This window comes from Thrips palmi, unplaced genomic scaffold (assembly GCF_012932325.1).
Source record: "Thrips palmi isolate BJ-2018 unplaced genomic scaffold, TpBJ-2018v1 HiC_scaffold_2, whole genome shotgun sequence".
Lineage (NCBI taxonomy): Eukaryota > Metazoa > Arthropoda > Insecta > Thysanoptera > Thripidae > Thrips > Thrips palmi.
Window position 1 is genome coordinate 472,709 of NW_023144629.1, and position 12,500 is coordinate 485,208.

At 58.0% G+C, this 12,500-nt stretch overlaps 1 protein-coding gene across 3 annotated transcripts in view; it reads right to left on the bottom strand.

The window, feature by feature from the left end:
• LOC117646879 (transcription factor collier-like) overlaps positions 1 to 12,500 on the bottom strand; it is a 36,222-nt gene that overhangs the window by 14,369 nt on the left and 9,353 nt on the right. For all 3 annotated transcript variants that reach the window (XM_034388180.1, XM_034388181.1, XM_034388179.1), the window contains exons 3-6: positions 11,550 to 11,613; positions 11,388 to 11,443; positions 9,353 to 9,426; positions 9,192 to 9,260 (exon numbers count right to left, since the gene is read on the bottom strand). In XM_034388180.1, coding sequence (XP_034244071.1) covers positions 9,192 to 9,260; positions 9,353 to 9,426; positions 11,388 to 11,443; positions 11,550 to 11,613 — 263 coding nt within the window. The remainder of the gene's footprint in view (positions 1 to 9,191; positions 9,261 to 9,352; positions 9,427 to 11,387; positions 11,444 to 11,549; positions 11,614 to 12,500) is intronic.

Below are 12,500 nucleotides of genomic sequence, written 5' to 3' on the forward strand. Positions count from 1 at the left end.
GTGGGGCCGCGGAGGAGTGAGCAGGACAAGGAGATCGCGAGGAGTGAGCGGGACGGCAGATCGCGGCGCAAGAAACGCGGAGGAGGGGCTTTTGCAAAGAAATGAAATTATGCCTCATTCTTCATCCTTTCAGCTCTTAGGAGTGTAACGAATTACTCGGGAAAATACTGCATGAAAACAGTGGGGTGGTCGCTGGCGGTGCGCCACGGGCCGCCCTAGCCCAGCGGTTTGTCATGGGGATCTTGCCGGAGGCGGCTGGTCTGAGGAACGGTCTCTGCGCGAGATCAACACTTGTGCAATCAGGGGCGGCTGAGGATATGGCGAGCCGGTTCAGCACATTCAGGCTCTTGGCGGCCACGCCACGCTACGCCATGCCACGCCACGCCATGCCACCACGTAACGCCACGCCACGCCATGCCGCGCCATGCCATGCCACGCCACGCTACGCCACGCCACGCCACGCCACGCGACGCCTCTGCCGGTGTAATCCCACGGCGGTCGGCGCGGCGTGGCTGGAATCGGAACGAGGACCACGGAGGCGCGCGGCCTTCCTGGCTTTACAGTCGAGAAGAAGAAGACCACCAGGAACACGCGCCCAGCGTTGTTCTCACGGCGCCAAAAAAAAAAAAGAGAGAGAGAGAAAAAAAAATATTTGAAAAAGAAACAAAAAGTGATTGAAAAAGTGACGGACGCCCGGTGCGCAATTTCGGCGGGGCCGCAGCAAACGAAAAAGTTGGACGCGGGAAGCGCGAAAAATAGAACGGCAAAGTTGCTTTTGTTTGGTTGTCCGTTCTTTGACGGCGGGCCGCGCGGCAGTGTGGTGGCGGGGAGAAAAGTCCTGACCGAAGAGGAATCGTCCACCACTTTGCAAGAAGCAGGCCTGGCCGGGACCCTCCTGCTGCTGCTGCACACTGATTCCGAGCGCCGTCTCTCTCGCACTCGTGGGGCGTCGCGCGCGGGTGCGAGAGAGACAGAGCGAGGACGTCCCTCGCTCGGCATCGGCCCAGCAGCCTTCCCGCTGCCGCCTGGCTAGGCTCCACCCCTAGCCGCCCGGCCCCAGCCCGGCCCAGCCCGCCCCAGCCCCACTCAGCTCCCCGGTCGCGTTCTCGCCATTTTCAGCCTTCTTGGCTTGGAGCCGCTCGAGCCGCTCGGAGCCTCCTCGGCCGACGCCGGGGCTGAGGCCCGGCCATACGCACTTTGAATTCCCACACTAATAGGCCGACCCTCTCTCTCCCACCCCCCCCCCTCTCTCTCTCACTCCCTGCCCCTGTCGTCGCTGCACGCACGCATTCCCTATGTATGCAACTCCATCGCCGGGATAACACGCGGGAGGGAGAGAGAGAGAGAGAGAGAAAGAGAGAGAGAGAGAGAGAGAGAGAGAGAGAGAGAGAGATGGAGAGAGAGGGGAGAGGTGGCCCATTTCCGGGATTACTCTTTCATGAGGCGCGTCGACGTGATTTTCGAGATTCGATTCAGTTAGGCCGTCGGGCCGCCAGCAAGGCCTTTATCTCCATCGTCGCTTCGCCTCTTCGTTTTGCAGTGTGCGTGCGTACAGCGTGCGTGCGTGCTGCCGCCTCCGTTGCGCTTTTTTTCTCTCGTTTGCCAACGACAGGATGATTCGTTTGAAAAGAGATGTAATTCTATTTTGGCAAACGCGCATACACCGTGCGCCTGGTCCTAACCAACCTTCCTTGTTGTTTTACTCGCCCTGTCTTTGTTGGTTTGTGTGTGTGTGTGTGTGTGTGTGTGTGAGAGAGAGAGAGAGAGAGAGAGAGAGAGAGAGAGAGAGTGAAAGAGTGAGTGAGTGTGTGAGTGAATGAGTGTGAGTGAGTGAGTGAGTGTGTATGTGTGTGTGTGACAAGCGTAGGTGTGTGCGCACATGTTTATGTGCACTGAAAATCGAAAGGTGCGGAGTACTGTCTGGACTGAGGAAAGGCCAAGAGATGATAACAAAGTGGGGTCTTGAATTATTTTTTTCAGTGAAAATTTTTGTCTCGCTGACTATGAGTCCGATGTCTCACCCTGCATTTGGGTGTCAAGACGTTCTGACGGCGCGCGCCGCGACACCGCTCTCTGCGTCGCACCAGCCCTCGGGCGAGGCGGCCCTTCGGAGAGCCCTTCTCTCGATGATAGCGAGCAAGAGGCAGGCAGCCGGCCGGAAGAGGGACAGAGGGCCCCCTTGGGAGCGGCACGTGAGCGACCAGCCGGGGGGCGGGGCGGGGCGGGCGCTTACAGAAGCATTCCAGATTGGGACTCGGAATTAGGGAGAAATCGAGACACCAAGACGATGGCCCACGGCGGGCTGCCCGAGGACGGCCCCACCCCCACCCTCGCTACACTTTGCGGTTTCGCTTGTCCAGGCCCGTTAGGCCCGCCTTCTGGCCTCGCCCTGCCTGCCTGCCCCCACAGCCCCTCCAAATCAGGACCAAGCGAGCAGAAGCCTTTCCTGATTTTTTTCTGTTTTCGTTTCTCCTGGCTTTTTTTCCCTTTTCCCCTCTCAGGGCCGCGAAACGCGCGGCTGACTTGAGAATCAAACATGGTTCTTTTCCAATTCAGTTTTTTTTATCGCTCACTTGTTCCGTGTTGTTTTAAAACGTGTCGATTAATTCCGGGGATAAACGAACCGGCGGGAAGAGAGCAAGAGAGTGAAAGAGAGAGAGAGGGGCGGTGTGTCGACTTGGCGGCGCGCGGGGTTTCAAAAACAAGATTAAGCACACAAAAAAGTGACAGCGCCAAAACACACCCACACACACACACACACACACACACACACACACAGAGGCAGAGTCGTTCCCGTACACCCCCTCACTCACACACCGACACCAACCAGTAGCGATGTGGGTGGGCACACGTTACAAATTACACACAGACGGGCCAACGTACACACACACACACACACACACACACACACACACACACACACACACACACACACACACACACACACACGGGCAGGTCCACTCATAGCAGACGACAGGGCCGACACTCTGACTGGCATGTAGGAGGTGGGCAGCACGCGGTCAGCATACGAATAGCGCCCACCCCTCGCTCCCTAATGACGATTGAATTGGAGGGTCATGGGGACGGCGCGGTCCGGAACATCCGCCCTCTCCGTCGCACCCGCGGCCCGCCGCGTGGCGGTGCGAGAGAGACGAGACGCTGCTCTCGGAATCACTACTCGGTGGGGCGCACTGCGCGCACTGCGGCCAGCGTAGTGGCCGAACAAGTGCTTCGTTGCTCCGTCTCTCTCGCACCCGTACCACGGGAGGCCCCACACAGAGAGAGACAGAAACACTCAGAGGGGCGCAGATCCGTTCGGAACCGCTCTGCTGCCTGGGCGGCAGACCACCAACAGCGAGTGTCAGAAATTCACCGAACGGATATCTCCGAACGTTTTCTGAGTGTTTCAGTTTTCTGACTCGGAGTACCTTGACTTCTAGCTAGGCGGAGTGCAAATATTACGTCACCTCTTTTAGACCTCTTTTTGACCCTTCCCCCTCTCCAGTGATGACGTAATATTTGCACGCCGAGAAACTAGTCGATTTGACTTGGCTTCTTTTTGCAGTGTGGAGACGCAGCAGCACGGGGGCGGCGGCCATGGAATTGATTTCCGCGTGGCGCGGTTCATCTTCCAGTGCTCGCTTCCAGTGGCGTGCCGGTGAGACTTGCAGTGCGGGGAGGCCAACTTGGCGGGGTAACTGCATTATATTAGGCGCGCGCGCGTAGACTTTTGTTGGCGGGGGGTTCCGGGTTGGCGGGGCGGGGCGGGGCGGGGCGGGGCCGATCAGGTTCGTTTGCCGCGCCGTGATGGGGATTAGTTCACTTGGTTTCGTTGCGTGGAATTGGATTATTGCTTCCCGGTGCGTAGAACGCGTAGAACAGGGACGACTCAAGGCTCAACCAAGCCAGGGAGAGGGGTGCTCCAATTTTATCATTTTTGTTGAAACATAGTTTTGCCCGGGAATGTTAGTGTGGTGTGGTGGGTTCGCAGTTTTGCACACTGTTCATGAATCGAATTATGTCATTCTACTCAGTACCCTAAAATATTTTTCCAAATTCAGTGAAAAGAGTTCACAATAATAGTTCAAGTCGCGATTTGACTTTACATTTTTTTTACAGTCGTAGTGGTTGCCAACACACCACTGGTGGGCGGGAGAGGGGGATTGGAGGGAGAGGCGGCGGGATGGAGTCTCACAAAAGGGTTTCCAGGACAATCGATCCTGGCATCAGGGACCGTCAGGGACTCCACGAGCTGGGGCGTCGCGGTTCGGTGCCACTTTCACTGTCGTTTGGGTCCACGGCCCGCCAGCCCGCCAAGGAGCGCGTGCGGCAGATACCGCCGGCAGGCAGACAGACAGACAGACAGACAGACAGACAGACAGACAGACAGACGGACAGACAGACAGACAGACAGACAGGCAGACAGGCAGGCAGACAGACAGGCGGACTGGTGGACAGACAGGCGGACCGAAAGGATGCGCCAGCAAGCCAACTCGGTGAAACAGGACGTCGTTTTTCAGCTCCTCCATCGATTTGTCTGCCCAGATAGACGGCCTCCTCCACCGGCACGCTGCCCCGCTGCAGCGGAGGGTGGCCGTGGCAGGTGCCGCGGGAGGACGCCGTCGAGAGGGTGCGGTGGTGGTGGTGCTGGTGGCGCCGGTGCCGGTGATGGTGGTGCTGGTGGTGCTGTTGGTGGTGGTCTTGGTGGTGTGTGGTGGTGGTGGTGGGTGGTGGTGGTGGTGGTGGTGGTGGTGGTGGTGGTGGTGGTTGGTGGTGGTGGTGGTGGTGGTGGTGGTGGTGCTGTTGGTGGTGGTGCTGGTGGTGCTGTTGGTGGTGGTGATGGTGGTGGTGGTGGTGGTGGTGGTGGTGGTGGTGGTGGTGGTGGTGGTGGTGGTGGTGGTGGTGGAGGAGGAGGAGGAGGAGGAGGAACCGGCCACCGGGGAAGTCCAATGTCTGGTTCGTCTCCAGGAGGCATAACCCCTCAAATGCATATTGATGTTCACATCGGCCCCGCCGTGGTACAAGGTACCGCACGCTGCCGGGCGGGCAGACGGATAGGCACACAGACAGAGAGACAGACAGACAGACAGACGGACAGACAGACAGGCAGACGGACACACCGGCTTGGTGCGCACGGACGGTGATTTCTGCTGATCGCTGCGAGAGAACCCTGCGGGATTGATTTGTGTTCATTGGATCGCCCCGTGCACGGCCCCTTGCCCGGTGTGGGAGGGGAAGGGGGAGGGGGAGGGGGAGGGGAGGGGTAGCGCATGCCGGAAAGGACTGTTGCGCAGTTCGGTAATGACGCGCGCAAATGCACACACACTGCAGGCCGTCTCTCTATCTCTCTCCGTCGCACTCGCGAGGCACCCCGTAGGGGCGCGAGAGAGACAGAGCGACGAGGCGACGGCCACGCACCTGAATCGGTCCGCAGATACTGATCAGGAAAGCCTCGGCCGGGCCAGCCACCGACCCCCCACCCCGACCCACCCCAAAGCACGCCGAGCTACGCGCCAGCGGCGCCAGCCGACCGCGGACTGGTCTGGAGTTCGGCGGGGAAACGGGTTCCAGTTTTCGCGCATCTCGTCGGCCTGGTCGGCCAGGCAGGCAGACAGGCGCAGGGGTGGAAAATTAGGCCAGCGACATTGATGGAAGCGAGCCAGGCCGAGCCGCAGCCAGGCAGGCAGCCAGGCAGGCAGGCAGGCAGGCAGGCAGGCAGGCCGGGGGGCGTTAGTTAGTTAGGGTGGGAATGGTGTGTTGGTGGTCCTGGAGGTGTAAATAGGGCCGGAAATGGGTTGCGTCCATACTGAGGTTGGCAATGGTGGGGTGGCGGGGTGGAGCCGGCAGCGGCGGCAGCCAGCGCCACGAGTGAATGGGTGTGCAATGAGCAGAATGGCTGTGGCGGGGGCGGGGCAGAGCGGGGCGGGGCGGGGCGATATTGATGGCCTGATTGCTCGCTGCAGTGCCCGGTGTGTCTACACGCGAAGGTGTCGACCATGGGAATGAGGCCCGCGCTGCACAGCGTGGCCCAGCGTGCGCGTCGGCGCGTCGTCGGAGTGAAAAGCACCGCGAATTCCAACAACACGGCCACGCTCGCCGTGTTGTTTCGCCGCTCCCCCTCGCCAAACATTTGCAGGAAGCGGCCGCGCCACGCCACTGCTGCCTCAGCGCTGCTCCGCGCTGCTCTCGCGGATGAATGGGGAATCCATCTTCGTTTTCTTTCTTTCTTTCTCCCTTTCTCGTTTCACGGCGGCCTTCCCTCCCTCGCGGTGGCGCCGCTCTCTCTCTCTCTCTCTCTCTCTCTCTCTCTCTCTCTCTCTCTCTCTCTCTTCTCTCACTCTTTCTTTCTCTCTCTCTCTTTCTTTCTCTCTCTCTCTCTCTCTCTCTCTCTCTCTCTCTCTCTCTCTCTCTCTCTCTCTCTCTCTCTCTTTCTCTCTCTCTCTCTCTCTCTCTCTCTCTCTCTCTCTCTCTCTCAGCAACAGCCTCCTCGTAAAAATGAGTAAGGAGCTAAAGTCCTTTTTCCGGGGTGGATAAATAATGAAACGAAAGAGAGGCTCATGGAGTGTGAAGGATTAGCGCCCGACAAGCTCGTCTCCACACCCACTGCATCGCACTGACCCTTCCCCTACACTGGATGGCCTCGCATAAAAATTTACACAGTCCGCAGCGGCGGCCCGCCCCAACCCTTTGGGCCCTGTGGCCCGTGCCTGTGGCCCAGGGCTGTGGCCAACGCCTGTGGGCCTTGTGGGCCTTTGGCCCTTTTGGCGGGCCAGCGCTCCATCATCCAACGTGGGACAATGGCAGGGCACGGGGCAAGGGAGCCCCGCCGTGGAAGGGGCAAGTCAGTGGCCGACCACAATCACGACACATTTTACACTCTGTAAAAAAATTTGGTTTAGAATTATTTTTTTTTGCACTTAAGTGCAAAAAATTTGTAGGAGGCTGTGTTGAAAGTTTCGTTTCTCCACGTCAAGTCAATGACCTGCCACGTCATGGAGACCAACTTTCGTGCGCCCCGAACAAGTAAGTACACTATCTACTAATTACTCTTCCCCATAATTTTTTTTCAGTGGCAACAGGGCATATTACTTATGAAGTTTTTCGCGCAAATCTGTGCACAAAAAAAAACCACCAGAATTTAGAGTGAATAAATTCTTTTTACAGGGTACAGTGGCGGTGTGCGACAAATTCATCGCCAGCGTCCCCGTCCCTGCCTGGCCTGGCCTATGGCGCCTGATTCCGAGAGTCGTTTTCGTCGCTCCGTCTCTCCCGCACCCACACGGGACGCCCCATGAGTGCGAGAGAGACAGAGCGGCTCTCGGAATCAGCCTCACTCGTCACGTCCGCCGCGTCGGGGCGCCAGTCGCCGGATGTCGCTATCGGCAGCACCAATAACGGCACGCCTATTTACACCACTGCACCGCTAGCGCCCCCCCCCCCCCCCCCCGGCCCTTCTCGACCACCACCACCACACTCATCACATCAAATATTTGACAAACAAAATTAGGTCCGCGCGCACGCGCGGCCGCGGCTGAGCGTTGTTCCGTGTGGCGGCGGCGTGCGCGCGGTCCGAATCGTATGGACACAAAAATCGGGTAATCGCGTAATGTCATTACATCCTCGGCGCGCGTGCCGGAAAACGCCATCGCCGGTAATGGAGTTAGTACCGCGCAACAGTGTCCTTCCTTTCCCGCCGCGAGAGAAAAATCAAATTGCAGCTGGATATTGGCGGGCTGGACGGACGTCGCGCCGCATTTGACTGCCGTACATGGCAAGTTGTGGGGAAATGTTGGGTCGTGGCCCCCCCCCTCCCCTAGGGTTGCCATCCGTCTCCGCGTGTGAACCGCTGATAGCACGGCCGGGGGGCAACCCGTCTAGTTTATGGCCTGTTTGTTCGGCAAGACGCAAGTGCAATTAGTGGATTTATATACGTGTGTGTGTGTGGACGTGTGTGGGCGCGCATGTGTGAGTGTGTGTTTGTGTGTGTACGTCTGGGACGCTGACGACCCATTTATTCGGCGGTAGACGCAATTTGTCATGTGGGTGTGCGACTGTGTGGGTGAAAGGGCAACTCACGGGGTTTCTAATGAGAAGCTGATTTGTGGTGTGTGTGCGTGTGCATGTGTGTGAGTGAGGGACTACCTCACGTGCCCGTGTCTGTTTGAATTGAATACCATCAGAGCACGTTTTGAAAACTTGACCCTTTTTTTTCAAGATGACCGTCTAAGACAACCCCAGGAGACTTCGACGCAGGTCGAAGTCCGGCGTCTCAAGAACAAGAAAACCATCTTTCGGATTCGCAACCCCTTTTTCGCTGATGGCTATTGACATTTTCATAATTTGGTTGCACCGGTTTGTAAATGGTCACTGAGTGTGTCACGAGGACGGGGAGACTCCCAGCCACAACAAAATTGACAGATCGATTTTTTTTTCACAATAAAAAATGAAAAGGAACAGGAATGGAGTGTGCGATGGCAGTGGACAAACAAGGGACACAATAACAGACAACAAAATGCAAATTCTTGGCTCCGCGCTCGCAGCGCTACGTACTCATCCCAGCCTCTTCCCAGTTTCGTCCTCATTTTGTTTTGCATTAATTCACCGGCGCCTCCCCCCCCCCCCTTCCTCCCCTCTTCCCCCCACCCCCACCTCATTGTGTCGTGTACAAACGCGTGGAAACGCCCCGCCGTTTTTATTTCGTATTTATAATTTGCCCGCTGGATTTATGACCGTTTTGAGCGCACGTTTCCCGCCAAACAACAACAACAACACCCGTAACAAGAACAGGGCGGACAACAACAACAAAAACATCAGGCAGGAGCACGGGTCGGTGTGTGGAAGTTCGCTTCCCGCAGCGCGCGTGGCGCCAACCCCCTCCCCCCTCTCTCTACCCCCTCCCTCTACCCCCTCCCTCTCCCACTCCTTGACGAGCAGTCCGATCATCTGGCGGGTGAGTAATTAATTAATTTTTGGAGGGCAGACGAATAGCAATGAGGTGGGTTAGGGTGGGCGCGTAATTGGGCGTGGATCGTTATCAGATTGTTGTTATCATAGTCGCGAGATCGGGCCTTGCCGTGTCTTGGAGGGGCTGCTAGAGGTGTTCCAAAACTGAATCGAATCGAATCTGGGATGCTTCGATTCAAAAACGACCCAAAAACGTGAAATTTGAAGGTTTTCTGCTTGTGGCCTACCTGTCTATGATGACGGGGTCGGACGGCGTTTCGTTCCTATTTCCACAGCTCTTCTTGTCACAACACCGACTGAGGAAGGAACAAAAGTAAAAAGGTAAAAAATCAAGAACTTACGTTCATTTTCGCAAAAAAAAAGTGAGATGGTGGTTGTTTGGACTCACCTGCACATGACTTCGTGTGTAAGGAGGACTCGGCACATTTCGGGGTTCTTGTCTTGGCCTTCGTAGACGATCGCCTGCAACCGAAAGAAAACAAAACAGCCGTGAAAAACGACACGACACCAGCAGCTGCGGATGATAGATGGGAAACCGAATCGTCGGCTGATGTCAAGGTCAATTTGAAGGCCATCTAATTGGGATTCTGTCTGGCTGGGCGCACTCCCCTTGGCCAGAAGTTGTTAGCCCGACCCGCAATGACCCCAACGGTGCGGCCCCCACCTACCCGCCCCCAATGTCATCTCTCTCGCTTTATCTCTCTCCGTCTCTCTCTCACTCTCCATCCACCGCGCGTCCCGCTCGTACTCTCCCCTCAGGCCGACGGAACGGAAATGACCGAAATGACCACCCGGAACGCATGTGAAATGCACTGCCACTATACCGCACTGCTTCTTCCTCTTCTTGCTTCCTCTTCACTTCATCTTCTTTACTCCTCGCACAAAAGCAGTCGCATCCGATTCGCGGAATAAGAGCAACCTTTAATATTAACCCCCGCGCAGCTATGGCATGTGTGTGAGCAAAGCAACGCCGCCCCGCGCATGCACGCGCACCTTGGATTAGGGAGGTAATCCCACGCGTGGTCCTCGCCCCGCCCCGCCCCGCCTCACCCCGCCCCGCCCCGCCCCGCCCCGCCCCGCCCCGCCACGCACGCCCCCCTCCTGTCCATTATTCAGACTTTGCTTATGGCCATTGAGTAGGGGCCGGGCAATCGCCATGAGGTGAGGGGGAGCGGGGAAGGGGTAGTGCAGATCGGGTCGCATCCACTAACTACGCGGTGTCCTAGTTTGTCAGGCCGTCCCAGCCAGTGGTGTAGCGCGGCGAGCAGGTAGAGCTTGACCGAAGGGGCGGCCTCCCCGGCCTGGCTAGCGGATACGGGACACCGCCAAGCGACGGACAACCCCGCAGGCATCCCGACGGTTTGCCCGGGCACCGCGCACCGCACCCCCGGCGGGGCTTCGGGTATCGAGTAAAATGATCTCAGTCCTAGTTACGGGTCTTGTGGGCGGCCAGCGCAGAGCAGTAGCAAAACCACCACCACCACCGATGATGACGATCACCACCACCAGCAGACCACCACCGCACAGTGGGCCAGAAGACCGGTGGGGCGGCCAAAACCCCAGACGCGTTTCGTGCTCCAGAGTCGCTAAATGGGACTCGAACCCAACGTGTGACCCCACCAATGGATTGCTCTCCGAACGAGGAATCCATTGGTGGGGTCACACGTTCGGTTCGAGTCCCATTTAGCGACTCTGGAGCTCAGGACGCGTCTGGAGTTTTGGCCGCCTCCACCGGTCCTCTGGCCCACTGTGCACCGTCACAAAAATGAAGAAAGAAACAAACCTCAAAAAAATCTTGACGTCGGCCCCGAGTTCAAAAACCAGGGAAATTTTTTTCCGCTTTTTTTTCTCTCCGCGCCCTTGCTGATAGTTCCCCCATCAGACCGTCCTGCTGGTCGTCGCGGCGGCATGGCACGGCATGGCACGGCATGGCACGGCATGGCACGGCATGGCACGGCATGGCACGGCATGGCACGGCATGGCACGGCATGGCACGGCATGGCACGGCATGGCATGGCATGGCCCTCGGCCGTCTCGACCGCCTCATCTTCATCATCGCACGCTCGCGTCCTTTTCGGCTAACTAGACAGGGAGGGTGTGGCGGGGTGTGGCCAGATAGGACCACCTTAACCTCGCCCTGACCCTCCAAAGTAACTTCATCCCCTCAGCCTCCCCTCCCCCTACCGCGTCTGGAACCATCCGTCTCTGCAGGCCGGCGCAGAATATCTAAAATGTAATCACGTGGGCCACGGCGGGCCGGGGCGGGCCGGGCAGGCCACGGCACCGCCACCCCTTCGGGCCTCCGGGCCTTCGGGCTTAGATTCCCGGCCGGAGATACTGCCGTTCATCTGGATAGCAGCCTCGCGATGAAACCATAAAAAACAAATTCCAGCGCGGGGTCCGCGAAAAAAAAGGACACTCACCTGTTTGGTCACTGCGTCGATTAACCGCACGTAGATGTCCTGTTCTTGTCTGACTCCTGGAACGCAACAAAGAAACAGACGCTCAAAAATCAGGTGTCTTATCCTTTGAAACAATCATTTTTAAACATTTTTAGCTTTTTCTGAAAGAGTGGCGATACGAACCATTGGCGTAGAGCAGCTGTAGCCTATAGTGAATTCCGTTGTTTGTTTTCGTCTCGTCGACTTCCTGGAAACAGAGAGGGACAGACGGCGGGATTGAGACGCTGCGAAGAGAGAAGGCACATGGCGTGTTGATGTCGAATAAAACTTGAAGTGCCCGCTAATCGGGGGCGGGACAGGAGAGTGGGGGTGGGGGGGGGGAGGGTTACTGTCGCGTGCCGGGCCGGCGGGCTCGGCCGGGCTCGGGCTATCCATGGGTGGGGCGCCCAAAGTGACCGCACACTCCCCTGAATGGAGGTGTACTTCCAAAGCCGCAGGCCGACCTCAGCGGGGCCAAGCCCGCCCCGCCCCGCCCCGCCACAGACTCGAGCCGCCGCCGGCTGGCCGGCTCATCATATTAAAACGCTACACAGCGCCGCCACCCCTCCGCCCCCTCCTCACCCCTCACCCCCGACCGCAAAACGAATGACTGTGTGGCATGTGAGCCCGGTCAGAGGAACAGTGAGCCTCCGGGCGTACATCGCCTGGCCCGGCATGGCGTGGCATGGCCCGGCATCGCCTGGAGCGGCTGCGGGAAGGCGCACAGTGGGCCAGAAGGCCGGTGGAGGCGGCCAAAACTCTTGACGCGTTTTGAGCTCCAGAGTCGCTGAAAGGGACTCGAACCGAACGTGTGAACTCACCAATGGATTGCTCTCCGAACGAGGTCACACGCTCGGTTCGAGGCTTGTTTAGCGACTCTGGAGCTCAAAACGCGTCTAGAGTTTTGGCCGCCTCCACCGGTCTTCTGGCCCACTGTGCGGCGCCGGGCCGAGGACGGGTGGCGCTTGGAGGGAGCGGCGTGACGAATCGGGAGCTCTGCGGGTATTCGAACCCGTGACCATGAGGCCTGCTTACAGATAGCGATGATTTATACCCTTTTGGCTTTAAAGGAAAAAAGTCTCCAGAAAAGAATAA